At 37.2% G+C, this 27,039-nt stretch overlaps 1 protein-coding gene across 1 annotated transcript in view; it reads right to left on the reverse strand.

Moving 5' to 3' along the window:
• The window catches only part of LOC134745466 (ATP-binding cassette subfamily G member 4), a 70,395-nt gene that overhangs the window by 12,488 nt on the left and 30,868 nt on the right, over positions 1-27,039 (reverse strand). Inside the window, exons 3-7 of the mRNA XM_063679510.1 lie at positions 12,704-12,824; positions 11,915-12,017; positions 11,343-11,497; positions 4,685-4,871; positions 1,336-1,450 (exon numbers count right to left, since the gene is read on the reverse strand). Coding sequence (XP_063535580.1) covers positions 1,336-1,450; positions 4,685-4,871; positions 11,343-11,497; positions 11,915-12,017; positions 12,704-12,824 — 681 coding nt within the window. The remainder of the gene's footprint in view (positions 1-1,335; positions 1,451-4,684; positions 4,872-11,342; positions 11,498-11,914; positions 12,018-12,703; positions 12,825-27,039) is intronic.

Here is a 27,039-nt window from a genome sequence, read left to right on the forward strand (position 1 = left end):
ACAGTCACCAAAACCGTTGTCTAAACAGCAATTCATAAATCGTCTGCAATAGACGCAAAGGCCTGTGATGATTTATAACACCGTACGCTGCGTACAACGTCACATCGTTATGTGAAGAAAGCATTTCTTTCCGTAGAACGTGACGCTGCTACTTGCCCTACTTGGTGGCAGAAACTCATTAGTCAGGTGGGTTTTGGTGCCGTGGACAAGGCAAAGCAACACTTTGATGTGACAATATAGCGACAGCTTCGCCACGGTAGGTTGTGCGCCAGACCAACACTCTGAAGATAAAGCACCAAAGCGAAAAAATAACCCTCGTCTTCCAAGTTATACATGTCGGCGGCAGATCGTAAAACCGGGCATATCGAGATATTCCTAGGCATATCATGAAACGCCGCCATTTCACGATCTGACTAGCGACTACCGGCCATATCGTTCAAACCTCAACGTTTGACGATTTGCCCGGCGACGTTTAGACATATCAAATAAGTAGGGTGTGATATTCCTAGGCAGATCATGAAACGCCGGCATTTCATGATCTGCCTATCGATAACTAGCCATATCTTGCAATCTTCAAGGGTTTCAAGTGGAAAGATAAATAGAATTATATTGTATTAAGCGACTATATTTTACAGTTTTACAACAAAACAAAATGGAAAAACAGCTGAATCACATATGATGCCGTAGATAAACTAACAATTAAACTCGATCAGCTGATGCTTTTCCGCCATTTTGCCGTAAAACCAAACTACGAAATCGCCGTGAAGGGGTGATATGCCTAGGCAGATCATGAAACGCCAGCATTTCATGATCTGCCCAGCGACCACTAGCCATATCGTGCAAACTTCAAGTTAGTTGTGATATTCCTAGGCAGATCATGAAACGCCGGCATTTCATAGGTAGCTGTTTTTCCATTTTGTTTTGTTGTAAAACCGTAAAATATAGTCGCTTAATACAATATAGTTCTAATTTATAATTGATATTTATCTTTCCACTTGAAACCCTTGAAGATTGCACGATATGGCTAGTTGTCGCTAGTCAGATCACGAAATGGCGCGTTTCATGTTATTTTACGATGCGCCCGGTATGAAGCTAGGAATATCAACGAATGCAATTGGTATGATCGATCTGCCGCCTCTTTTATTAGGCAGATCGTGATATGCCTGGGTTATTCTTAGTCAGATCGTGAAAGGGCGGCGTTTCATGATATGCCTAGGAATATCTCGATATGCCCGATTTTACGATCTGCCGCCGACATATAGATTGCTACCGTGGTTTTTTTTCCTTTTTTCTGCTACGAGGGTTACTAGTGAGTTACTTGTGGCAGGAACTTACTAAAGTCAGCTGGGTTGTGGTGCCGTGGACATGGCAGACCGACGCTCTGCAGGTGAGGTACCATAGCGGAGGTGTCCCCCTGGTAGATGCAACGACCGTCAGCTAGCACGTACACCTGTAATAGAGATTTAATTAGTCATTTATTTACAAAAACAAACGGCATAAATACACACTCAAAACTTACATTTAAATAAAATGATTAAATCTATATACTAATAGGTTATAAATATTATTATGACGACAAAAATGTCGACGCGACGCTCTTATGAGTAATACTCGTAAGGTTGATCTGAAACCTCTCAAACTTAACCTTCGCTTCAAAGCCAGGCACAGGTTGCATCTCCTTCGTTATTACCCTTTGTTTTGAATAAGGCACAGCGTTGGCATTTTAATTTTTTTTTAACCGCACTACTGCTATAAATGTATACGCACGGTTAATGCATTTTACCTCTAGTAATTAGTAGTTAGTAGTTTTATAGTAGGGCAACCTACTTACACGAACAGTACAGTAAATGGCAAACCATGAAAACATGACATGTATAATGACACTCTTACACTTTGTTCTGTCAAAGTTTGTAGCTTAGCGGACTCTGAACTCATTATGCGAAAACGCATACATAATTAATAGCTTCGTGTTGAAGTACCATTAGCGACACTTTCGACGGAAACAATAGACAACAGGAAACTAACAATTGCAATTACAATAAGGAATTGAAATTTTTTTTGCGCCTTTAATATAAAATTGCAATTGCAGAATGTAATTAATTAAAATTTTAATTACATTTTGAAATTGAAATTTTAAATTAATTAATTTACTCAATTACAAATTACTTTTATTGAATACAAGTTTTCGATCATCTTTATTTGCAAAATCATATTAAAATTATGAATGAGCTCTAAGTTTGACTAACCTTACAAATCGTACACTGTTTGATTTTTTGTATAAAAATGTACCTAAATGAGTATTTTTGCAAGATTTTGTCGAAGGGGAAATAATAAATAAACAAAAACCGGCCAAGTGCGAGGCGAACTCGCGCACGAAGGGTTCCGTACCATTACGCAAAAAACGGCAAAAAAATCACGTTTGTTGTATGGGAGCCCCACTTAAATATTTATTTTATCTTTTTTTAGTATTTGTTGTTATAGCAGCTATAGAAATACATCATCTGTAAAAAATGCAACTGTCTAGCTATCACGGTTCATGAGATACAGCCTGTTGACAGAGAGAATGACAGACGGACAGACAGACAGTGGAGTCTTAGTAATAGGGTCCTGTTTTCACTCTTTGGGTACGGAACCCTAAAACACAGTTTTATGTATGGGAAATGCATGTTAGACTTTTATACCATCAGGTTTTGGTAAATGTATACAAAAAATGTTCTACTCGCGTCTGTAATGGTTGAATTAAGATTTCGTAAACCAAACTGTAATTGGGTACATTTCATGTTTTTCATTGTAACTGGTTACAGTTTGGCGATGCATAAATTTTATTTGTAAGCATGTACCCTTTGTGTAAATAAAAAAAATTTAGGCTCTCAACTCTACTATAATATTCATATCGAAATCACAGCTCGCCGCGGTCAAGAGAACGAAAACGAAACCAAAGGCAACGGACATCAACGAGCCCCCTTGTCAGTAGACTCTTACTTAATTTGTTTATTTATTCAGGTCGTTTAGTAGAAAATTATATTTTCGATATGTTCCTACATTTTCTAAGATTTTTGGGGGAAAGATATTTTATTATTATAACCACATAGGCTTCATAGATAAAATTATAAAAAAATCCGGCGTCCGAATGTTTGTTTTCGAGTTATAAATGTAATGATTGTTTTTTTGCTATAAGTCAGAAGATAATATGGAACTACATGTAGCAAATGCTCGTACTTCACGTGTAATTTTTTTCGTGTTCAATATGTCCGGGTCAGAGTTTACGTTGACCATCCATATCGCCTACTTGTCGACCATTCACCATACCTAATGACCGGTTATTACTACTTGAACCTTAAGGCTTAGAATGAAAGGCAGATATACTTTATGAATTTTATGAAATTATATGAAAATATTTTAATTGTACAGGCTTTAATCAAATAAAAAAAGTTTTTCTTTGTAATTACTCCACGTAAATTTGTTCATCGTCGTAAATTTAAAAAAGTTAACAAAGTAATTGAGTAAATTAATTACCAATTGATGGATGTAATTGCAATTACAAATTATGTAGCAAATTGAATTGCATGTAATTGAATTTTCATGTAATTCAAATACAAACAATTTAATTACAGGCGGTTCAACTAGTAATTAAATTACACAAGTAATTAATTGTGCGGTGTGCCCAACACTGCCAGTACGTACCGTAGTGCACTGCGAAGTTATTCACATCGCTTATAAGAGTCATTAAAATTTTGTTAAGTACTTTATGTTTCCTGTTCGAAGTTACCATGCGAACTTGGGCTTTATGATCCGTACAGTTCCATACTGCTTATGTACCTAGGTACATAAAATTAATAAGATAGAAAGATTTAAAAAAATAGAACCTAACTGAGCTTGTGACTCGCCAGAGCTCTTAAGCAATAATGAACACGCGGCCAGTCCATTGTTTCTTAGGATATTGTTTTCAATTCTAATCTCTTATTCAAAAAGTTGTTAACAATGATAAGCGTGTCACACGCTATCGGTGCCGCTTGTTTGAAGGCTCGTCGTTTTTACAAGCTTATATTTAACTTGCAATGTACCTATGTAAGTATGTATGTAAAATGTTTGTAAGGGTCAAATCTAGCAAGTTAAATTATTTCAGCTTTTCTAAGCTGACAGTCTGACAGGCCTTAAAGAGATTTCTAAACAGGGGAAAAGGATGATATAATTAAATTAAATCTTAGTATACCTACTTAACAAAGGACTGGCTGACTAAGTCTTACTTAAATGTTTGTATAAATTACTTTTTCGTTTTAAACGAGACCAAGCTAATTGGCACAACAATAGCATACCTACAATTTGCTCGAAGCTCACGCTGAAGATGTATGGCGCCAGCAAATTCGTTTGGTGAAGTAATATAATTGATAACCTATCCAGCTTATACCTGATCAAACAGCTCCAATAGAGAGGCAGCCGGCTGGTGGATGGTGCACACCACAGTGCGACCCTGCCGCGCCAACTGTTTCAGCAGCTTCACACACTGCACTGTGGTGACGGTGTCGAGGCCGCTAGTAGCTTATACCTGATCAAACAGCTCCAATAGAGAGGCAGCCGGCTGGTGGATGGTGCACACCACAGTGCGACCCTGCCGCGCCAACTGTTTCAGCAGCTTCACACACTGCACTGTGGTGACGGTGTCGAGGCCGCTAGTAGGTTATACCTGATCAAACAGCTCCAATAGAGAGGCAGCCGGCTGGTGGATGGTGCACACCACAGTGCGACCCTGCCGCGCCAACTGTTTCAGCAGCTTCACACACTGCACTGTGGTGACGGTGTCGAGGCCGCTAGTAGGTTCATCCAAGAAGAACACTGGTGGATTGTTTACTAGCTCGAGGGCGATCGATAGCCTGTCAAGGAAAAAACTTGTTAAATAAGCTGTGAAAAACTCAGTTGTTTTCCAGCTACACACATTTCTTTGCATGTTATTGTTTACATTTTTTGTTTTATTCTTTGAAATAATATCTTGACAGTCGTTTTTTTGTTCATCAACGCATTGTTCATGTAATTTTATTTGGTTTGTTGTACCTATAAGGTAAACGTCTTAGTGCCTGACGGCCTAATTTCAATTCTTGACACACCGTAAATTATCTCTATTGATCGGAATTAAGAATGAAGTTAGCGACTATATCGTCGGCCTGAATGGCATACCTCGTAACTCCATTTTTTTTGAAAATCATGTTTTGACACTTTTAGATAGTACTATTCTAAACGCATCCAACGGCAAAACTCTTAAATACCAAAAATAAACCGTTTACGTTTAAAAAGCAAAATAGAAAACCTCGCAACTCCCGACCGCCATTTTTGTAAAAAAAATACCTCGTATCTCCCCCCGCCGCCACTCCCATCAGTACAGTTTGCGATGGCGTTGCGACTGCTCGTCAGTTTTGTGTAAATATTTAGGAAGAAAACGGGTGCTAAATAACAGGTATGTGTAATAAGGTTCTACGATTTTACTGATTGTTTATTCTTGATAGATATTTATCATATTTAAACACATTAGACTATTAAAAATGTTGTTTGGTTGCGTGCCATGGACATACAAGGTTTGCTTCGCGTGGATCTTTACTTATGAAGATTAGTTACGTGGTTTTCTGCTGGTAACTAGATTTAAGAGCTTGCCTCTGGAGGCACCTTGTGGACACAAAAAAATCTCTTTTCAAGCCACGAAATCTGCTCATCGTGATGAGAACCGCTTATCATAAACCAGAAGCTTTGCCACATAAAATGTGTGTGGATCAATGTGGCTCTAGAATCCTCATTTCGGGATCTGACTAAGATGCGTGCGAAGCGTAGGCTATAGAAGGATTTGATTTCAGAGAGAATCCCCGACCGGAGGGTACAACAGCCCCATCAGTTGTTGTGGTCTACTTCGTCAGGTGGCTTCTTCCAAGGGACTGGAGAAAAACTTTTGACCCCCGATTGCTTGCTCAATGAAGCGTGTATTAGAGCATTGGAAGTCACGTCGTACTAGTTTGCCGATCTTCTTGTTTAGAGCCCGTCGCTGTGAAGACTTCTTCCACTCAGGGAGGGCCCACCCACCTTCCTTCTTCTTCTGCCATTTGGCAGGTGGGTCTTTCCCGTCGTTCCATCATGAGCCGGAGGGTTTCCTCTGAAAGCTTCGACTTCCGGCTTCCGGCTTTACGCTGTACTTCACAAGATCTCATACCTTCTTTCCTGAGGATTCCAACCACATTTTTGAGGGTCTGATTTATGTCAACGGCATTTGTGCTTTCCACGGCAGCGAATCGGTTATCCAGGTTCGACTGAAATGCTTCAGATCCTACAATAGTTTGGAGCAGCCTAGGTCGGAAGTCGGAGCCTGGACTTATCAAACGGACACGTTCGAGCTTATAGTTGAAATTCAGAGAGCCTCTAACAAGTCGGTGATCACTACCGGCGTTGAACCTGTTGATCACTGAGACGTCTCTGAATATATATGCTTTTTGTCGGTTACGATGAAATTGATCTCATTTTTTGTCATAGTATCTGGGCTCCGTCATGTCCACTTCCTTTGGGGCTTTTTCTTGAATAAATAAATAAATATTATAGGACATTCTTACACAGATTGACTAAGTCCCACGGTAAGCTCAAGGAGGCTTGTGTTATGGGTACTTAGCCGACTATATATATAATATATAAATACATAGAAAACACCCATGACTCAGGAACAAATATTTATTCTGTGCTCATCACACAAATAAATGCCCTAGAATGGTTGAAGAACGAATTTATTACCAACTCACTGCAATTCAGAGGCTTTTCTGTTTTTAAGTTTAATAAATATTTTTTATTTGCAAGTTATTTATTTTTCTAATCCACAATTACCTTGTTGAGATCGAAAGATTATCCTCTATTTTTACGGATTTTTATAGCAAAACTCTTAACTCCCGATTAGCTTTCTAGAAATTTTCAAGAAAAACTCGTAACTCCAAATTTTCCAGGTTCAGGTGATTTATAAAAAATAGGTTGTAACAATCTGATGGCTAAATTAAACTTAACATTATCTAAAAAAAATACTAAGCAAGTCTTCATGCAAAATTTTTGGTAATGAAGTTTTTTGTGCCTCCTGTAAAATTTGGTCAGATTGAGGTTTGCGATTTAGGCCGAATATATGTGTCGTTTTCAAGCAAAAGGTACCACATTGTCGCTTGCCATAAGGACGCTTTGACAGGTTTTTCGTATAAAGTTACAAGCAATTTTCGTCCTTATGGTAAGCGACAATGTGGTACCTTTTGATTGAAAACGTCGCATATATATATATAATGTCCAGCACTGGGACATTTACTTCACTTACGCACAACATGTAACTGTAACTACGCATACTTATTTTGTATGCGGGCTCCGTTCTGATAGCTACGCTGGTTCCCACTCTTTTTAGATTCAGAACGGAAGCTCTGCACGTAAATGTAAATACATATACACGTATATAAATATATATCTTTAGCAAGACAAGGCTTTTCGGTATCCTGAAATAAAAAGAACAATAAAGTTTTCTATTTTATTGTAGACTGTGTGTCACTAATGTGATAAGTATCTCGTGGCAAGATATCTCGGTTGATGCATTGCAGTAGTTAGTTCCATGCATTTGTCCAAACGTTGGCAATGCATCCAAACGGCTGTTAGGGTCAACGCCCCTGAAACAGCGACGGCAGTTGGCACCAACCTTCACCAACATCGGCCAATGGGTCAACAGCCGTTAAGCTTTCTGATTTACACATACAACCGGTGTCAAATATATGTACACGTGTCTCAACCTAACTGCAATGACATAAGGTACACAAGTCAAAACATATATTAGACGTCGAGGTAGCTACATATAACGTAATAGTTCGCAAGCAGTTCTCAAATTTCTCCGGAAGAACGTCAACAAAGGCGCGACATTTAAGTAAATCTTATTAGCGACAGATGGTAAATTCCTAAGGCTGCTGTTTTATAAAAGAAAAAATAGACTTCGATATACCTTATCCTTATAAGTAGGTAACTCATGTTTCGAACAGCAAAATTTACCTGGTTGCCGGCGACATTGCAGTTTTCACAAAAGAGTCACAAAAGATACAGTGGTATAAATAAAGCAATTGAATAAGAGCATTTCAGTCTGGCAATAATAATAATAATACGCCGAGAATATAGTCAGGTGGCAACCAAAACTCACTAATTACCACCACAAGTTCATAGTCATAGTGAACCATTACTAAAATAAGGTTGATTTTTGTTTAATTATTTTTAGTAATTAGTGAGTTTTCGTTGTCACCTGACGATAAGTGCATTACGCTATCTGTTTGTCTTGTTTTTCACGTCCACACAGTGTCGTTAATATTTTTTTTATACAAGTATTTATGTTTCGTTAATTTTAGTTACTTGCGTCCGTACCAGATATTTTTTTGCTCAATTTGTTTTAATTGATCTTTGCATATTATTTTTAGAGCACGACAGATGCCATTTTACTAAACTAGTTAACCTTGTTGATACCTAACATAATTAAAGGATTCTTAAACCGAATTAAAAAATATATTATATAATATACAAAAAATATGGCTTCCAATTTGTTTGTTCTTATATCATGATTTGATCACGTCTTAAGTCCTAGATTTCAATCATAAATTATATAATTAGGTTCCTAACCTTACCTAAGAAGTGGCAGCAAGTATTGAGGTATATTATCTGATTGGCAAAGAAATGCTAATGTGAAATGTGCAACTTCATCGGCTCAAGGACCCATAGTGATAGCTCGTCGCATTGACTACATTTCATGTCGTAATTAAAGTTACTATACTACTATATATATTCCTTTCAAATTCCTATTAGAAGGTCTACACTAGTGCCCTTAATAAAACTCGTAGGTATAAGTACTCGGCGTCGTCCTAAAAGAAGCGCCTCAAATTTTCATAAAAACCGGTATAACGTGGGGACAACGCTAGTAAGACGAAAATATTTGTATAATTTAGTATAGGTAAACGGTGGACCCCATTAAACATACAATACAAAATAGAGAAAAGCAGAGAGCAAGGTCGACAACTGTTTCTCTGTTTTGTTGACCTTGAGAAAACATTTGACAGCGTGCCTCGTGAAGCCCTCTGGGTAGTTCTGGGCAAGCTTGGATGTACGGAGAAGTTTGTAAGACTAGTTAGACTCCTGCATGACGATATGGAGTGCTGCGTGGCTATCGACGATGAACAATCGGACTTCTTCCCCGTTACGTGCGGGGTGAAGCAAGGTTGCGTCCTAGCACCCACTCTGTTCGCTTTGTATTTTTCGGTCGTAGTCCGAGAAGTCTTATCGACATGCTCCGAAGGTGTTCGCGTCCGCTATCGCACTGACGGCAACATTTTTAACCTGGCCAGATTTAAAGCACGCACAAAGGTCTCATACGCAGTGATCACAGAAATTATGTATGCAGACGACTTGTGCTTTGTGACTGAGTCCCCGGAGGGCATGCAGCAGCTCATGTCCAGTTTCGACGAGTCTTGCCGCAGATTTGGGCTCAAGATCAGTGTGAAGAAGACTGAAGTCATATCGCTGGACGTGCTCAGTCAACAGACACTGGTCGTTAGACTCGGCGAGGACCAGCTGAAGCAGGTTGACAAATTCCGCTACCTGGGGAGCACGATAACTTCTAAGTGCGATCTTGATGCTGAAGTTAACAGCAGAATCGGGGCTGCGGCTGCAGCTTTCGGTAGACTAGATCACAAGGTCCTCAGCTCACACGACTTGAAATTGGCCACTAATTTGATTATTTTTATTTTAAATAAAGTGACATTTCTAATAATATTGCATGCGCTAGGTAACCAAAACCATTGTACGTCGCAAGACATATTACAGAGAACAAATTGTTTATAACACCTGTATTCATTACCTGTAATGCAAAATTGATGAATAAATGATTCTAAGATCTCCGTACAGTGTACTGCCTAACCTTCTTTACTCTGCTGAAACGTGGACCGTTTATCGCCGCCATATTCGTGTGCTGGATCGATTCCACCTCAGATGCCTACGTAAGATACTGAAGATCCGATGGTCTGATCGTGTTCGGAATACAGAAGTGCTGCGTAGACCAAATGTGAGTGGTATCGAGGTATACCTCATGCGACGTCAACTTAGGTGGTGTGGTCACGTTTCGCGGATGAACGACCAGCGTGTGGCTAAGCACATCTTTTATTCTGAGCTTGAGGAGGGCAAGCGGAAACAGGGCGGCCAATTCATCAGATACAAAGATGTGCTTAAGTGTCACATGAAAAATTGTGGCGTAGAGCCCTCGCGATGGGAGCAGCAGGCAGCCGTGCGTACGGAATGGCGGGCTGCAATAAATGCCAAGATAACCGATTTTGAGTCTCAGCGGCGCTTAGAGCTTGATGCCAAGCGCGATAGAATAAAAGCCAGACCACCCGCGGCAATACCCTATAACTATGTTGATGGTGTGCTCACATGCCCGCAATGTTCGCGAACTTTTAGTAACAAGATCGGCTACATCAGCCACTTGCGAGCACACCAGCGACAGCAACGGAGTCGACAGCAGTCGCCGTGGCCGAAGTCGGCCGTGGAGTTATTTATATTATTACAAAATACTGTTTATTACACACTTCAATAAAAGAAAACAATACAAAAGAAAACAGAAACACAAGCAGAGGTAAACAACAGGCGGTCTTATCGCTAAAGACCACAATAAACAAAACATATTGTATTGCAAAAGGGGCAAGTTTCCGCAAATTTACGAGTAGTAAGGTTCAGTTTTTGGATTTTTTTCAAAATGACGGAACTATGGGGGTTTGGACTTTGGACGTCTACAGCTCACAAAGCCACAAGTTCAATAGTATTTAATTAAGATTGCAAATTATACCTAGGTACCTACATGTTAATTCAACTACATTGATTGTCCACTGTGTACGATTTAAGTATTTTTGTAAACTTTGTAGCGTGACCTCTAGAAAGATCAGTTACAACAGCACAAAATGTGATATTTATAATAATAGCGTAAGCTGTTTGAACAGAAGCAGATGGAGAAAGATCGTAAGAGAGAAAGTGATACAAAAGGGAGGTCACGACCCTCAATACTGAGGAATACGACGCAAGGAGGAGGAGGAAGCTGTTTGAACAAAATGGTTGAGCAAGGGAGTTGATGATGCTACTTACATAAATCATACCTTCTTAAAGACTAAAAAACCTGAACATTCAAGCGTCCTTAGTGTCATCTTTGTTAATTTTTTTAAATTTCTTGTATAACGTTAAATAATGGTGCATTCCAATCAAAAACGGTTACATTTAATATGAGAAATTTACGTTAACAAGATCTACTTGGATAATTATACTTTGGAATAGCTCACCTCTTCTTCTGGCCTCCCGAAAGCAAATCTGTCTTCGTATGCTGATGCTCCAGCAGTCCCAGCTCTTGTAGTATCTCCGTAGCGTGCGCCTGCGCTCCTCTAGGCAGCTTCAGTTTCGCTGCTACGTCCATGGCCTCTCGTACTGTCAGCAGAGGCTGTAAATAAATGTCAAATCTTACACATGTTTTTTTAGAAACTGGCCAAAGATTGACCCTACTTAACCTTATCTGATATTTAGATAGGAATAGGCTTAATGATCCATCAGACTATTCAATATTGCCTTGCAGAAACATGATTGTATTAGTCAATATAAAAATTACATACACAGACGATGAGAACGAATTCCTCTTCTAATTAATAATACCTTGGTGCGTATAAACGGAATAATCGTATATTGACAAACGCAAAGATGCACTCACTTTCCACGCCTGAATGAATTTTATCGTTATTATAAGAACGGGAATGATAGAATCCATTGGTGCAGTTCTAGCACATGCATCACAATTTGAAAATCCTTATGTCATTGATAATAATTATTTCAGCTGTCCAGTAGGCTTTTATTATTGTAATACCTGTAGTAGATCTTCTTGTGTGATGTAGCACGAGGAACGTTGGAACTGGTGCTCGTTTCGAATTTGTCCATTGACTAGGAGCTCGCCTGTTACCCCGACAGATCTGCATAATTAAAATGATATTGTGGCTGATATTTTGTGAAAACAAATCTAATCGAAGCTCATAGGTACCGTATAGTTGCCAAACCAAACATTGGGATGAAACTAATAACGTTTCCCCGGTTGCATTCTGATGAAGCTATAGTTCAATTCAGCTTCTAAAATCCAAGTACCTATTGACGTTAAAGATGTAGAAAGGTATGCTAACTATGCGGTTACATGCGATGCGTTACACATTTCTTAACTACTTTCAAATAAGTAAAAGAAAATGTGAAAGCACTACATTTTTGCATATTAAAGTATAGACTACACAGACAGACAGACAGGATAATATAGTTATGTTTAACAATACGGTCTATAGTCTGATTTTTATTCTTACGGAATAAATGTAAACAAATGTGTGACACCGGTGAAAAGAAGCTTTTGCAGCATTTTTGAGATATTTATATATTTTTTATATCCAGTTTCTATATTTATGCGAAACTTACTTTTATTATATTTCTAAGATTTTACTTCGTTGATAGAAAAAAATAAAAATACTTATATATTTTGTCCTTGGATAAGTTACTGCCTATTTGCCTGAGCGATTACCGTCGCCCATGGACTTTTGCGACACCACATGGGTTATAAGTGCGTTACCAGCCTTAATATGCGAGTACGCTCTTTTCTTGAATGTTCGAAGAGCCTTACCGATATCCAGAGATGGCGTTGAGGAGAGAGCTCTTCCCGGCGCCCGATGGCCCCATGATGGCCACCAGGTGTCCGGAACGGAACCTGCCGTGCACCCCTTTGACCACATCCCGCCGTTTTTCTGTAACAAATAACATTTAATAGTTATAATAAATATAGATTTTTGTATGACATGGAACTTGTCGCGTCGTATCGCTATCTAAGTACGTTCCTAAATAATCAACATAATTAGTTTACACACAAACATGCCACGAAGTTCACCTCAATTTGCGAGTGGAAACTATGTTCGATCCTTCATTGACCAGCTAAGTAGGTAGTAATAGCGACAATTGATATTCCGTACATAATTCACATTGTCACTCGCCATGACTTGCCATGATTAATTAAAACGAAAACTTCCTCATGGTCACTTTATTTTCTTCGTTAAGAATTCAACGATACATTATATCGTATAGGAAAGGATTAATAGCTGTTTGTTTTACAAGGGGGCAACGTTGTTATATTGTTTAACCTCTCGTGCTAATATTGATACCCTAGCAAGCGGAAGTGGTTCGAAAAATCGAATCTTGAGCGATGCGAGGGTTAAACAAATTTTGCGGTGGCAAACACAAAAAATTTCACCACACCAACACAAGTAAAATACTAATTGTAAAATATCAAACAAAATCAAAGCAAATCGATTCAAAATGAATGTTATTAAATATTTATCATTCAAAATCATAATTTCAATTTCAATTTTACCAGCAAACATAAGAAAACAACTCATTTGATTACTTTGTCTCACGTGTGGATAAAATGCAATTTTCTTATCAGTTTTTGAACAATCAAGAGAGCCTTAACCAGCTGGTGTGGTGAAAAATAATTTGTCACTCATTTCAATGCACAGGTCAATCAGAAACTGAAAGTGATTTCTAACTTTACACTTTGTTCCTACCTACACCTATTTACTTAAAAAAGCCTTTAGACCCTTTAGTAGGTATTTTTTCACGGATTTTATGGTTGTGGTTTAGGAAGGATATTAGGTAAATAACCAACCACAGTTGTCTACGCTTTTATCATCTGAACCACAAGTCTAATAAGTACAAGACAGTAACAAAGATCAGCATATATGTTGGAGACTATTTAAATTTTAGATCTTAACTAATCTCTCATGATGCGCCTAGAAAAAGTATTCAATCAACAAGGCCAGGTTAGCTTGTTGTTAATTTGCAACCTTAAAATGATCATGCCATGCATAGGTATGCTTTCAGCTCGCTTAGTTCCGCTAAAAACGTTAGCAAGGTTGGGCATTATGTCAAGACAGTAAAACAACAGCGCATAAATTTAAGTCAAACTGTCTTACTTGACACACATATGTTTACTAACTAATTACCCGTTCATCAAAGTCGCCAGTCATCAATGTCATCATTTATGGACATTCATACAAAAGAACGACTATACAATTACCGAAATGGCTACGGCGCTCTAGTTTTTGCGCCAATAAAGTAATTTAAATTTGGATCTAGTTATGTCATGCTCGAGTGAATATTGTATGTATGGAATGCATTGCAACAAATGAAACTCGGTGTGACAGATTGATTACAGTGATTAATAGCACAGACTGTGTTCCTGCAGTCCACAGGATTTAGAAATCGGGTAGGATTTTGCTCTACATTTAGTTTTTTTGCATAATGATTTTAGATTACAGAACTAAACTGTGCAAATAATAATATATGTAAATAATGTATGTGATTGTAATTATTTACTTCATCGAACAATCCCAATAAAACCAACCTATTCACTGTTTTTATGTCCCCGATACTAAAATTACAGTTCGATTACCTACTTACCTATCCAGGTTTGTGCTAAAATAACTGTTGGACTGGGCAGATTGGAGTAAATTAGAACCTATCTAGTATTGTACTAATACGACAATTGGTATGGGCGTGTATTTTTAATCGAACTGTCACTGTAGTATCTGAGACATAAAAACAAGTTGGTTTTAACCTTTGGGTAGAAGGTGAAATGGCAGTTACTAGTGCCTGTGCTAATTTATAGGATTAGGTTGCTGAGCCGACACCGGGCTCCCTTTTAGTAAGCTGTGGTAAAAAGCCGGAACAAAAGGATTCAAGTATCATAACCTTTAGTGTCGTACTATTTACGTCGCAGTGTTGTCAGCATAGCAATATCCGTAAAATAGCACCAAGTTTTATGACCTGAATTTCTCACACCATAACTCGAAAAGCGGTTAAGGTCCCACTTCTGTTAACATTTTAAGAACCTGGACACCTTTTTTTGACTAAATATTCATTTAACGCACTGTTTCAAAACCGAACAACAAAAGCATACCAAATGCAAATGTTGCACTTTACGTGTGTAATTATTTTTAACTCGGCATCTGCCACTGCAATTAAACTGCCAGAAAGAGCATCATGTACGAAATAGGTATAATTGGCACTACATTTACGCAAGGGAAATAATGGTGTAAGTTTCAAGGAGAGAAATTAACCTATAGTAGTTAGTTCAGTCAACCCGGATGGAGGAAAGTGGCTTAAAGTTCGAAAATGTCGATAAAAAGTAGGCACTCCTTTATCCCGCGTTAATACAATATAATACCATGAGTCAGGCGGTGGAACTGTATTCCAAAAGGTTAAAGTGCAGGCGAACGATCGACTCAGCGATATCTCTTAACATCGTAATATCCGGAACTCTATTGTTTTCCATATAGTTTTAAGTCATAATGTATTGTTTGTCCACATTTTCGTTAGTCATAATTTGGTTTTTCTCAAAAACGCGTAACTTTTCAGGATTGCCATAAAACAAACCTAACCTAACCTATCTATAGGATAACCTGAGTAAAATCTTGAAAAGTTAACGGTTTCAGAATTATGACTAGACAATCATTACATTAAGACTTTCAATAATTATGTCAAACAAAGGGACCCCCGTAATATCCACCTGAGTGGATCACCCATATCAAACGAATGTATCTAATTAGGTCATCCAGGCAATTCAATTCAAAGCCGTTTCAGAATACCAATAGATCCAGTAACATCCTCCAGAAATTGGATACATTTGTCCACTAAACCCACCAAGAGAATAATACTAGTCTAGCTATACAGTCAACTAATGGGATCTTTTGGGTATCTTGAGTCATATTTGTCTGATGTAATCGTTCCGTTAGATGATTCTGCGTTGTAGTTACGGTTCTTGTGCCTGAGTGTTTCCGAGAAAAAGCGTAGGTCATCAGCGTTCATAGAAAAATTGCGGGACACTTTTGGCCAAGACTGTAGACCGTGTATGAGTAGCGTACTTTAATTATGTATTCAATAAAACTGCCTATCCTTAGATTACCTACAGGACCGGAGGATGATTATGTTCCACCCGATCTTGGAGCCACACATATACTGGTTCAATGGAATCTGACGCTCGCCAGCGATATACAACCGATGAAAATAACTTGCAGATTGGTTACCTACACTTACCTACCCTGGGGTAATGTACCTATGAGTTATGATTATAACTTAACTATCTCTTACCAATAGCTTTTATGCCGCTAATTATGTCTTCGATACGCTCTGTAAGATTTACAGTCTTGTGCAAGTGCATGTATCCTCATGGAAAACTATAAATCAAATATAAATTGAAAGGGATGACCATGATCACGATGTCTTTAAAGAAACCAGGAGTTTTGGTTTCATATTTCATCAAAGCGTAATGTATTTGTTTTATTCGTACGTAAATACTACGTTACGTGCTTATCCGAACTTTATTATATTTTTTTGGGTCTATAGATATTTTACAAATTTCTTAAAACGATATAAGTACCTAAAGACACATGCCTACAAAAACTTCGTTGCCTCGGTGAAAAAGAAATCTAAATAACCGTTAAATAAGTCCTATTTTACCAGAAGTTATAATCAAATAAATAAAAAAGTAAGTACCTAGCTGAGGTTAAATACGTACAAGCATCCAAAAAAAAACGTTAAATGATGAGAGAGTCCGTCAAAGCTAACTCACAACAAAACACGGTGCAGAGTTAGCTCTGACAAAATTACAGCGTGATAGAATTAAAGTAACTGGTTATCGATTTACCGTTAAACGTCCCTAATAATCTATCAAAGAAACGGTCATATGAGCATTACAAATATGATTAAATCTATCAACAAGTCCGGTGTAAAAACATCTGGCTTTTAAAGCCAGCAGTTTTACGGTACTTGTACACAGCTCACAGTGTGCGCAGTTAGATAGCCACTTCATAATAAAGTCGGATATACCAGTACATAACGACTTGAGAAGCCCGGACCCGTTATATGACCTGCTGCGCTGCACTTGACTTAGTTCACTTGATCATGAACATGGCCTTCTATATTGCACATTACTATTTACTAAAAAGTAGTAAATGTGTTGTTCGTTTAAGCATTAGTAACTACCAAGGAACTACATACGAAGATACTTAAAGACCCATTAGGTAGTAGGCTTTACGATAGTGCAATAATAGAATTCACAAAGGATTCATTATATATTTGCTTTGGGTGGTTAGGTCATAAGTATTCCGTTGAATTGAAATAGGGCAAATATGTATTATGTTGACCGGACGTTGTAACATTATCAATATTAATGTGTCGCATTTTGCATTTTATCAGCAATGTTATTTTTTTGGTGAGTAACAACTGTATAGTGTATTTGTTATTGACATGGACGTTATGGTACTAGCTTATGTATTGTTTCAGCTTGGTATGGTATGGAATGGAGGGAAAGGTCAAGTAGGTACTACTACTGTGCCACTTTCTTGGTCCAGCTTGAACTGCTCCTTTAGGATGCAAACAGGAAATCGACAAGATAAAAAAGTCACTGGCTATATTCAATTAGAAATGGAAATTAATTGTAATAAAATGCACAACTGTCCCATTTGACGTAGTATATTCACATTAACAAGTATTATTAACCATGTATAATATCTAGTAATTATACAATTATCCACATGCCAGCTATTTTCGTAACCACAACCATTAATTTTACACCTCTAATTCCTCTATAAGCGATGCGCGTGGGCAAATGACTAGGGAAACTAGGCAAATTATAGATGAGTTACGGAATTTCATTGCTCGATTTTAGTGTAGTTTAACTGCGGTTTATATTACGGCATAGTTAATAATGTTTTCCTTGCAAATGTTTGTGGTGTCTCGAGAATATTATTTCATATTACTTTCGGTCACCGTGATATTAAATGGGAATATATCGAACGATTGAGATCCACCTATTCCAGCATTCAAGGTTAAAACGGGTAGACGGGGTTTTATTTATTCACTAAATAAATTAATAAAGTAAAGATTAAAAAGGACAGAGTGGACATTAACATGTTATTAAAAAAAGAGATTTGAAGGTTGTAATACCATTATTTGGGGATGCCTATTTAAAAAAAGCAGGAAACTCCCTTTGGCTAATAAGATGATGATATAATAGCAATTACAACGAGTATCAGATCGGTCGGTAATAGAACCACTTGTGACTTATTTATTTGCTTATCGTTTTCTGATTTGCATTTTCCTATACGATAGGAAAATCCACAGACTAATTTTTCTTACATTGTCAAGAATCAAGTAGTGCATAGATTACCATCTTACGTCAATAGAGGTACCAAATCTGAGGGGCGATTTTTGAATTTCGACCGCTCGCTTTCGCCACTCGAAAATCGGTGAAAAACAGCGAAACGCAAATTTTTGAAACACGAGCGATATAAATTGGGAATATAGTGGTATTCACCACTCGTTTTCATTTCTATTAGTAGAATTTAAATGCCTAGTAGTGGATATATTCTTGAACGGAATTTACGAAATCGAGCGGTCGAAATTCAAAAATCGGCCGCCTGGTCGAACGTAATACTTGTTCTAAGAAAACCATGAGCCAAACTTCATTTGTATGCCGGAACAGTTAAAACTGAATAACGCAACGAAGGTGACCGCAGGCCGACAAATGCATTTGCCACAGAATGCGTTAAGCGTCATGCCTGTACTGTGTACAAATCGTTTGTAACTAGTGAATCATGCAGGCACGGTTCTGTTGCAGTACTGACAATCCATCTCATTCAACTATTACAGCCATAAAGTTTCCCGTCTTGATACATGTGACTCCTCCGTATTTCGCCATCGGCATTCTTGTCAGATCTACTTTTTAAGGCGGAACGGAAAACTGCTGTTATCTTTTACTCGCTTATGTTCACAATATACTCGTACCTCTAAGGTGTCTCCAGACCGTAGCCCGGACGACCAACACTACGTCATAGTATTTAAAAAAAGTCGCTTCCTGCTGTCTGGATGGATGTCTATCCCTATGTATGCTTGGATCTTTAAAACCACGCAACGGATTTTGATGTGTTTTTTTTTAATAGATAGTGATTCAAGAGGAAGGTTTGTATGTATAATACATCAGCATTGCATCCGTGCGAAGCCGGGGCGGGTCGCTAATATTATATAACCCCCAAAACTTTCCTTGTCCACCGACTCCGGTCATTCTCGTTGTTCTGCCTATACTTAACTACTCCCACTGACAATATTAACTGCAAATTGATCGCCGCAGATAACAAAGATTAAAAGTACATTGACTTAAACGAACGGCCAATTAAAATCGCTACATTATGTCGGCGAGAAGGCTTTAACATGACGATAAGTGGGTACGTTTGGCGAGACTGTTGCGACAGTAATTCCACTCTTTACGAATGATCTCCTCGCATCGCTCGTCGTCGTACTAAAGGTGTCACTGGAATCATTTATCTGTATATTGGTAAATCGGGTGTGCTGCTGCTGTGAATGCAAGAAATCGAACAGTAGTCACAGTTTCAGAGCAGTTTCGTGACATAAGCACTCCATTTGTGAAATGAGTTGACTCGGTTATCCATAGGATTAAGAGTAGCTATGAGGTGATTTAAAAACGGATTTTTCTTATATTTAATGCAACTCTTACTCTTTATATTCAATCAGCCATCGGCATAATTGGTATTATTTATTACATTTTATACGGTAACTTTTGCGCTCCTGCGGTCGTCCATTGCATTGCACATTATCTTAAGGTAGTCAATTGCACATTATGAATACAATTAATTACTTTTAGAGAACGTGTTTCATAAAGCACTTCATTAAACCATATTTGTCCTACAATGTAATAAACATTACCTGTTCAATATTGCCATTTAAATAACTAAGTAGTCATATGTGCTCACTTTTGCTATTTTACAATTATAAAAGGTTAAAACACTTAATTTCGTCTCACGACGTCTCGCTCTCGAATGAATTAAACGAAATTGGACCTTAACATAATAATAAAATGAGGATTAGAGTAGTATTTAATAAAATAATTCGATTTGTTCTTTATATTTTGCTACAACATTCAAGTATTTTTTCAATCGGCATTAGTTTTACCTATAAAGGATGACTCACGTTAGACCGGGCCGTGACCGGGCCGGAGCTTCCGGCGCTTCGTTTTCTATGGAAAGCATCACGTGATCACCTGTCATGTCATAGAAAAGTAAGCGCCGGAAGCTCCGGCCCGGTCACGGCCCGGTCTAACGTGAGTCATCCTTTAAGGTGTCTTATAAATTATATGTTAAATGAGGATTATATATTAAACAGTCTTCGTAAACCAAGACATACGGTATGCCATTCCTTATATCGTGAGTAGGTAGAAGAAATCTTCCGATACACTAAATAAAACAAGAAACAAAAGAGTTTCTTGTTTTAACTTTTAAAGTTAAAAACAACATGTAGTACAAGCATTAAAATATAAAAGCTTTTTGGATCTTCAATGAATCCCATAATTTTTATAAATATTGAATAAATATACAGGTATGTTTATTGTTTACATGCCTGTAAATTAAATCATTTGCATATTAATCTATGGCATTCGTTTGTCACATAAGAATAATAATTATGTAGATATCTATCTTCTTCATCTTCAGGTGCCTCTCCAACTAATGAAGGTTAGCAGTCAACTCCGCATATTTTTGTTTGTCCTTGGCGAGGCGAAAGAGTCGGCCACCCTTTTAATCCCGGTCCATTCTCGGTTGTTACGCAACCACGATTTCCTTCGACCGCCATATTTCCCTTTTCCTGGTATCTATATACTTTATATAACAAAGTACCTAGAAATAAAAGTATGAAATCTGATTATATCGCGTATATTGAATTTATAATAGATCCCGACGTTTCGAACCCTTCACAGCGCTCGTGGTCAACAAAAAATTATGAACCATCATAGACTATAAACTTTAAGGCTGGTTGTACATGCAAAATCGGTTCATAAGGTTAGTTACACAAGGGTTATTATTTTTTGTATGTGGGTATTTTTGCACTTTGTAGTTTTTCCTCAGGCACCCGTTGACCACGAATGCTGTAAAGGGTTCGAAACGTCGGGATGTATTATAAATTCAATATACGCGATATAATCCGTTTTCATAGTTTTATTTCATGAGTAACTATATAGAGACAATATTAAAGTACCTAGAGTTAAATAGAAGTTTCTCCAAAGGATAATAACAAGAAATAAACCTGAAATATTGAGAAATAAAGCTGAAGTAAGCTGAAGTGAACTTAAATTGAAATCGTCTAATCGGCAAATACTTTACTGGAAATATTATAGTGTGGCAATAGTGCAACTACAGTGCCATTGCAATGTATAAACAGAAAATAAATTTCGTCATAATTATAATTCAGGTTATCTGTGTCAAATCCGTTGAGCCGTTTTGAGTGATTGAACTGGACTGAACAGTGTCCGTCTAAGCTTACTATATATATACACCAACTTAAATATAACCAAGTGAGGGAGTGTCATTATAAATGATGACATTGCCTCTCTTTGCCATTAGACCAACAAGCGCCCAATATCACAAAAGCTTGCAATATCACGTATTAGTAAGAAATACAGATCCTTCTAAAAATTGTCGTTTTTAATTTCCGCCTGTAAAAAGCATCCTGTATCGGCTGACGTAACTATTAATGCATAATATGCAGATAACCGTTCAGCCTTAGGATTGGTATAGCAAGTTCAACTAGTGCCTTTGACTTACACGTCTAAGTGGGTCACTGTCAGTCACAACGAGTATTGTAGATCCTCTATATCATGATATTTATTGCCTTCAAGCTTTTTCTAACAATATACATATGTATATGTGCATAAATTGTGGATAAGGATGACGAAGCCAGTAGCAGATACCGTCATTGGTTTGTGTGGCACAAAGTCTGATTTACATTTGTTTCCATCTGATAAAGCCTGGGCTGCGGATCGGTAGGTATTAAGGTGCAGTAGGTTCAGCCAGCGAAGTTTTTGAAATCTAAATAACAATACGGTTGGGAAAAAATTAATTAGCAATCTTGAGTCTCTCTAGTAACTTCATCGAATCGAAACCTGATTTTCTGACTTTCGCTCGATAGTAAAAAATCACCAACGAAATATTACAAGAGAAAAATCTTGGGCACAAGATTTTTTGGAGGCCGGAAAAGATAGCAAATATCCCTATGCCGTTTTAATTTGGCAAGCGATGGACCAGCCCTGTATATTTATGCATTGGAATTTTATCTGGCGTACAGCTTTTCTACGACTTGAGTCTAGACTAAAATTATTTTATATAAACCAATTTTATCGGTGCTGTAATATAATTTAAGCCTTTATTTCCGACAACCGCTGACTTAACTTACGTAAATTAATTTTACAACTTACTAATCAGTTCACTGGTGCAGTTCATTAGTCATTACCAGCTGCTATATGTCAATAACGTGATTAATTTTTAAGATAGGAGCAAACATGCGCAAATATATCCAATTTCCTTATTAAGATTAAACAGTTGCATAAGTTAATACGTAATTTAAAAAAAAAGCATTTATTTCAGACAACATGGTCCGTATTTTGTTAGCACATCTTAACAATTAAAAACATATCTACGGTTAACTTAAAAATATACTCAAATAACTATCTTAGGTACACAAACATAAATGCAGACAGGACCAGTGCCTTATTAGGCCACTGATTAATGATGGATGTGGTTGGAATGAAATTTAACCGAAAACACTAGTTTTACGAAAAATCTATTAATATGCTTTTTAAATGTAGGTAGGTATCAAAAAACTTGTACGCAGTATTTAGACATATATTAACTAGGTACCCCGAAAAGAGTTGTGTAGGTGTAGGTACACTTATACCTAAACAGCTGAATTGCCCTTTATCTTTATTTACAGTTTTGTTGATTACGAGTATATATCCATTTATTATCTAATATCCTCGGTATATTATTATTTAATTTCGTTTTGTTATTGTTTTATTTGTTTTACTTATATTCCATTCTGAGTCTCGAAGTCGCGTCTCACATGATATTCCATGCTGATCATTCGAATGGTTGCTGATGTTATAAATCTTTTGTCTTAGGTACTACTTTTTTTTAACTGATTATTATAATAATAATGTGCTCGACTGTAAATGTATCATTACGCATGCGAGGTGCAAGACTACAATCATACACAGAATTATCGGAATAATTAAGAGTAATTAACGTAATAAAACCGGCCAAGTGCGTGTCGGACTCGCGCACCGAGGGTTCCGTACATTACACAATTTACACAATGTATTTTTTATGTGAAACGTGAGTGAAAGGTAAATTGCGGTGTACGATTTATGACTTCTGACATTTTTGAAGACCTATCCATAGATACCCCACACCTATCGTAAGTTTCAGTTCTAAGTATGGGGAACCCCCAAAATTTATTGTTTTTTTTCTACTTTTGTGTGAAAATCTTAATGCGGTTCACAGAATACATCTACTTACCAAGTTTCAACAGTATAGTTATTATAGTTTCGGAAAAAAGTAGCTGTGACATACGGACGGACAGACAGACAGACAGACAGACATGCTACGAAAAAACAAGCCTGTTTCAATTATAGTTGGGTGTACCCAAGTGTAAAATAATTACTGTTGTTGTCATGGTTTAAGATTCCTACAATGTATGAACGTATGGTATTTCGGCATCATCCGACCAATAAAAAAAAGGATATTGCACAAACAGCAACGCTGGAACTACTTATTAACTTTGACTTTGGTCGCAATCCGCAATCAACTAGTGTCGAAAACCTGCCTTTCTCATTTTCCTTCACCGGAACGTACGCTACACTTCTTGTGAGACCTGTTTATTAGCAAATTACGAAGGACAGGTGATTGATAAAGTTTGTCAATCTGCACGCAAGTTCGAATCCCAACGAGACACAAAGAGGCCTCAGAAACATATAGTTTTGTAAGTACAGAGATAGGCATTTTTCGGCTAAATCTCGATTCGAATACGAATAATCAATGGGTAATGCGTCGCTAATACGATTAGGCAATTGTGAATACTTCAACCTTTTATAAGGATTGATTTATCCCGCGACGCATCGCTTCGCTTCGCGTTCGCGTGTTGTCCGCCTACGTAGCACGCTGCGTTATTCTGCGTGGATAAATTATTTTCGATTAATGGCCAAAAATTTTTCTGAATTTTTCATTCTCATTCGCGGAACAATCGGTGAAATAGAGTATACTATTAATAAAGACATGAAACGTTGGCCTCGCGGGGCGGCGGCTCCTCGTCCTCTTAGAATAAAATAAAATGTAAAAGTGTAACATATGAAACACAAATAGGCACTAACACTAACATCTTCAACTCATCACTTGTGACACAACACCTTCAGCTTACACAGTTTTTTTCTAGACACAAGTTAGCTGACACAATCCTGCGGGAACCGAAAGATGTAAACACTTATAGGTAATAAATGATTTCTAATTCTGATTTTGATTCTGATTCGCGGAACAATATTTTTAAAAATCAGAGAGCGCTTCGACCTTGCTATAAAGTGATTTCTGTCAATAATGTTAATAAGCGCAATTTTGTATAGGTACGGACTGTCTTTACAATTGACTTATCTTTGCTACTCGTAAGGAAGTCAAGGTGTTTATGGGAAGGCGCAAATGCCATGTATCCCTTTACCGATAGTATTAAACGTACCTACCTATATGAAAGCGCAATAGAGCTGTGGTGCCTGTGGTATTAGCGTCGTTGATAGATTAGGAGAGTGCGGTAACAATATGAATGTGTATTTGATGTTGTTGTTGTGTATGTGAATTTAATTTGCTTAATGTGCTGAGTAATTTATGTAATATTTATTATTTGCGTTTTCAGGGTTGTAAAAGTTGGACTTACATATTTATTCACCCCTCAGAGTACGGTCAGACTTAATAATCACTCTGTATATGAAGCTAAGGCTGCCAGTTAAACGGTAATTTTATTTAGCTTCATATTGTATATATCGTTAATTTATCTATACTATAGCTTCTTCGAATAGAAATTTAGTGTAAGTTAAATGGTCATTTTTGTTGTTTTAGTTTTAGAAATTAATCTTTAGATTTTAAATTTTTATTTGTACACATAGTTTGCTTTAACCTAGGGAAGAGCGGTGCCTCCCGACACAGGCAATTTTTTGCTTACCGGGCGGCTCCATCACCTAAATCATGGCAATTTGTATTTTAAATAAATAAAGATTTTTGTATTTTGTATTTTTTTTGTATTTTGTATAATTCATACAACAGATTACTAGCGTCCATTATACTACCGCATCGTACGCATCAAATACGCTTCGTCATCAAAAGTTATCTAAACGGAAATGAATATTTAAGTAATAAAACGATTTTCCACTGGTGGTTTACCTAAAGTGATATTTTATTATTAGAGGCAAAATAATCACTTATTAATCGATACTAAATATTGTGGGCGCCGATAAGGTTTGTTGGTAGGTTAGTGTTATATTACGAAATTTACACTAATTTGTCCGTGCGTACAATTGTAAATTATATTTGACATTACGTGTCCATTAATAAGCAATTGCTGTTAACGATTTGTGTATTGTTTTATAGAAGACTAATCAGGAATGTTATTCAACAACATTAATAATTAAGATGACGCATAAACTTTTTAAAAGACCGAAAACGTTCTGTCTTCCTCGCTCTTAAATATAAATTATAAATAGTATTAAAAAAAAAAAAGTAATATCCGCGTAAGTCCCACCATACACAGTTTCCCAATTTATTATTTGAACCTTATTAGGATGACTTTCGTTTGTTTTACAAAACAATGAAACATAAGTACTAGGTACTTTGTCTAGTTTTTGAAAGGTTCAAATTAGATTGAAACATAAATGTACATTGTAATGCACATTGGGCCTTACGAGGATATATTATATGGGACAATGTTACACAAATCGACCTACTCCCGCAGTGGGTAAGCTTAGCAATCGGAAGTCATGATAACATTCGCAACGGCCGACATTTCCCTAGGACGCTGTTACAGATATCAATACAGATTATAGAGAAATGTGAATGAATCTTCTTAGAATATCTGGGAGCATCTAATATTTATTTTGCTATTCAGCTCTTCAAAAATCTAACAACTTAGTCAAATATTATGGCTTATCAGCTTTTTCGATTTCGCTGGATTTGACTGGCTGGATTGAATCACGAAATATTTAACGTAAGATAGATTGGTGTCGGATTTCTAAAATTTATTAATATATACATAATGTAATGGTACATAAACATTAAAAATCTATTAAAAAACAGCTAGATTTCAATAATTAAAAGTATAATCAAGAAAAATATTGTGTTATAAATAGAAAGACCGGTAGGGATCAGTATTAAAGGCGCTTTGCTACTGGTACCTACATAGGTACAGCCAGCAAAGTCATTAGCTTTGCACCCCTGCATACATATTTCTATGCAGGGATGCTAAACTAATAGTTATTTATAAGTAATTTCATTAAAAATAAAATTTAATATTAATATTTTGTTTTTATGAAAAAATAAAATGTAATAAAAAAAATTGTAGGTACATGCTTAAGCCTAAAATCGCATGATCTTTGGGTTATCTATATCATCATATCAGCCCTTTATCGCCCACTGCTGAGCATAGGCCTCTCTTCCAGTACGCCACTTGTCCCGGTCCTGAGCTAATCTCATCCAGAAGTGACCCGCAACCTTCCGGATGTCGTCCACCCAACGAGCCGATGGACGCCAGGGGCTTCTTTCATTCGAAAGCGGCCACCATTCCGTTAACATTGGGTTATCTATATATATATATATATAAACGTAAAAGTCCTAACTGACTGACTGACTCACTTAAATCAACGCCCAGTCCAAACCGTTGGACCTAGAGAGCTGAATTTTTCACAATAGATACCTTTTATGACGTTAGTATCCACTAAGAAGGGGGGAAGGGGTGGCGAAAAAGGGGTTGAAAGTTTGTATGGAGATCATAAATTTTTTTGAGTGCGGGACTTGAAACTTTGTATAAAGG

This window comes from Cydia strobilella, chromosome 11, assembly GCF_947568885.1.
Source record: "Cydia strobilella chromosome 11, ilCydStro3.1, whole genome shotgun sequence".
Lineage (NCBI taxonomy): Eukaryota > Metazoa > Arthropoda > Insecta > Lepidoptera > Tortricidae > Cydia > Cydia strobilella.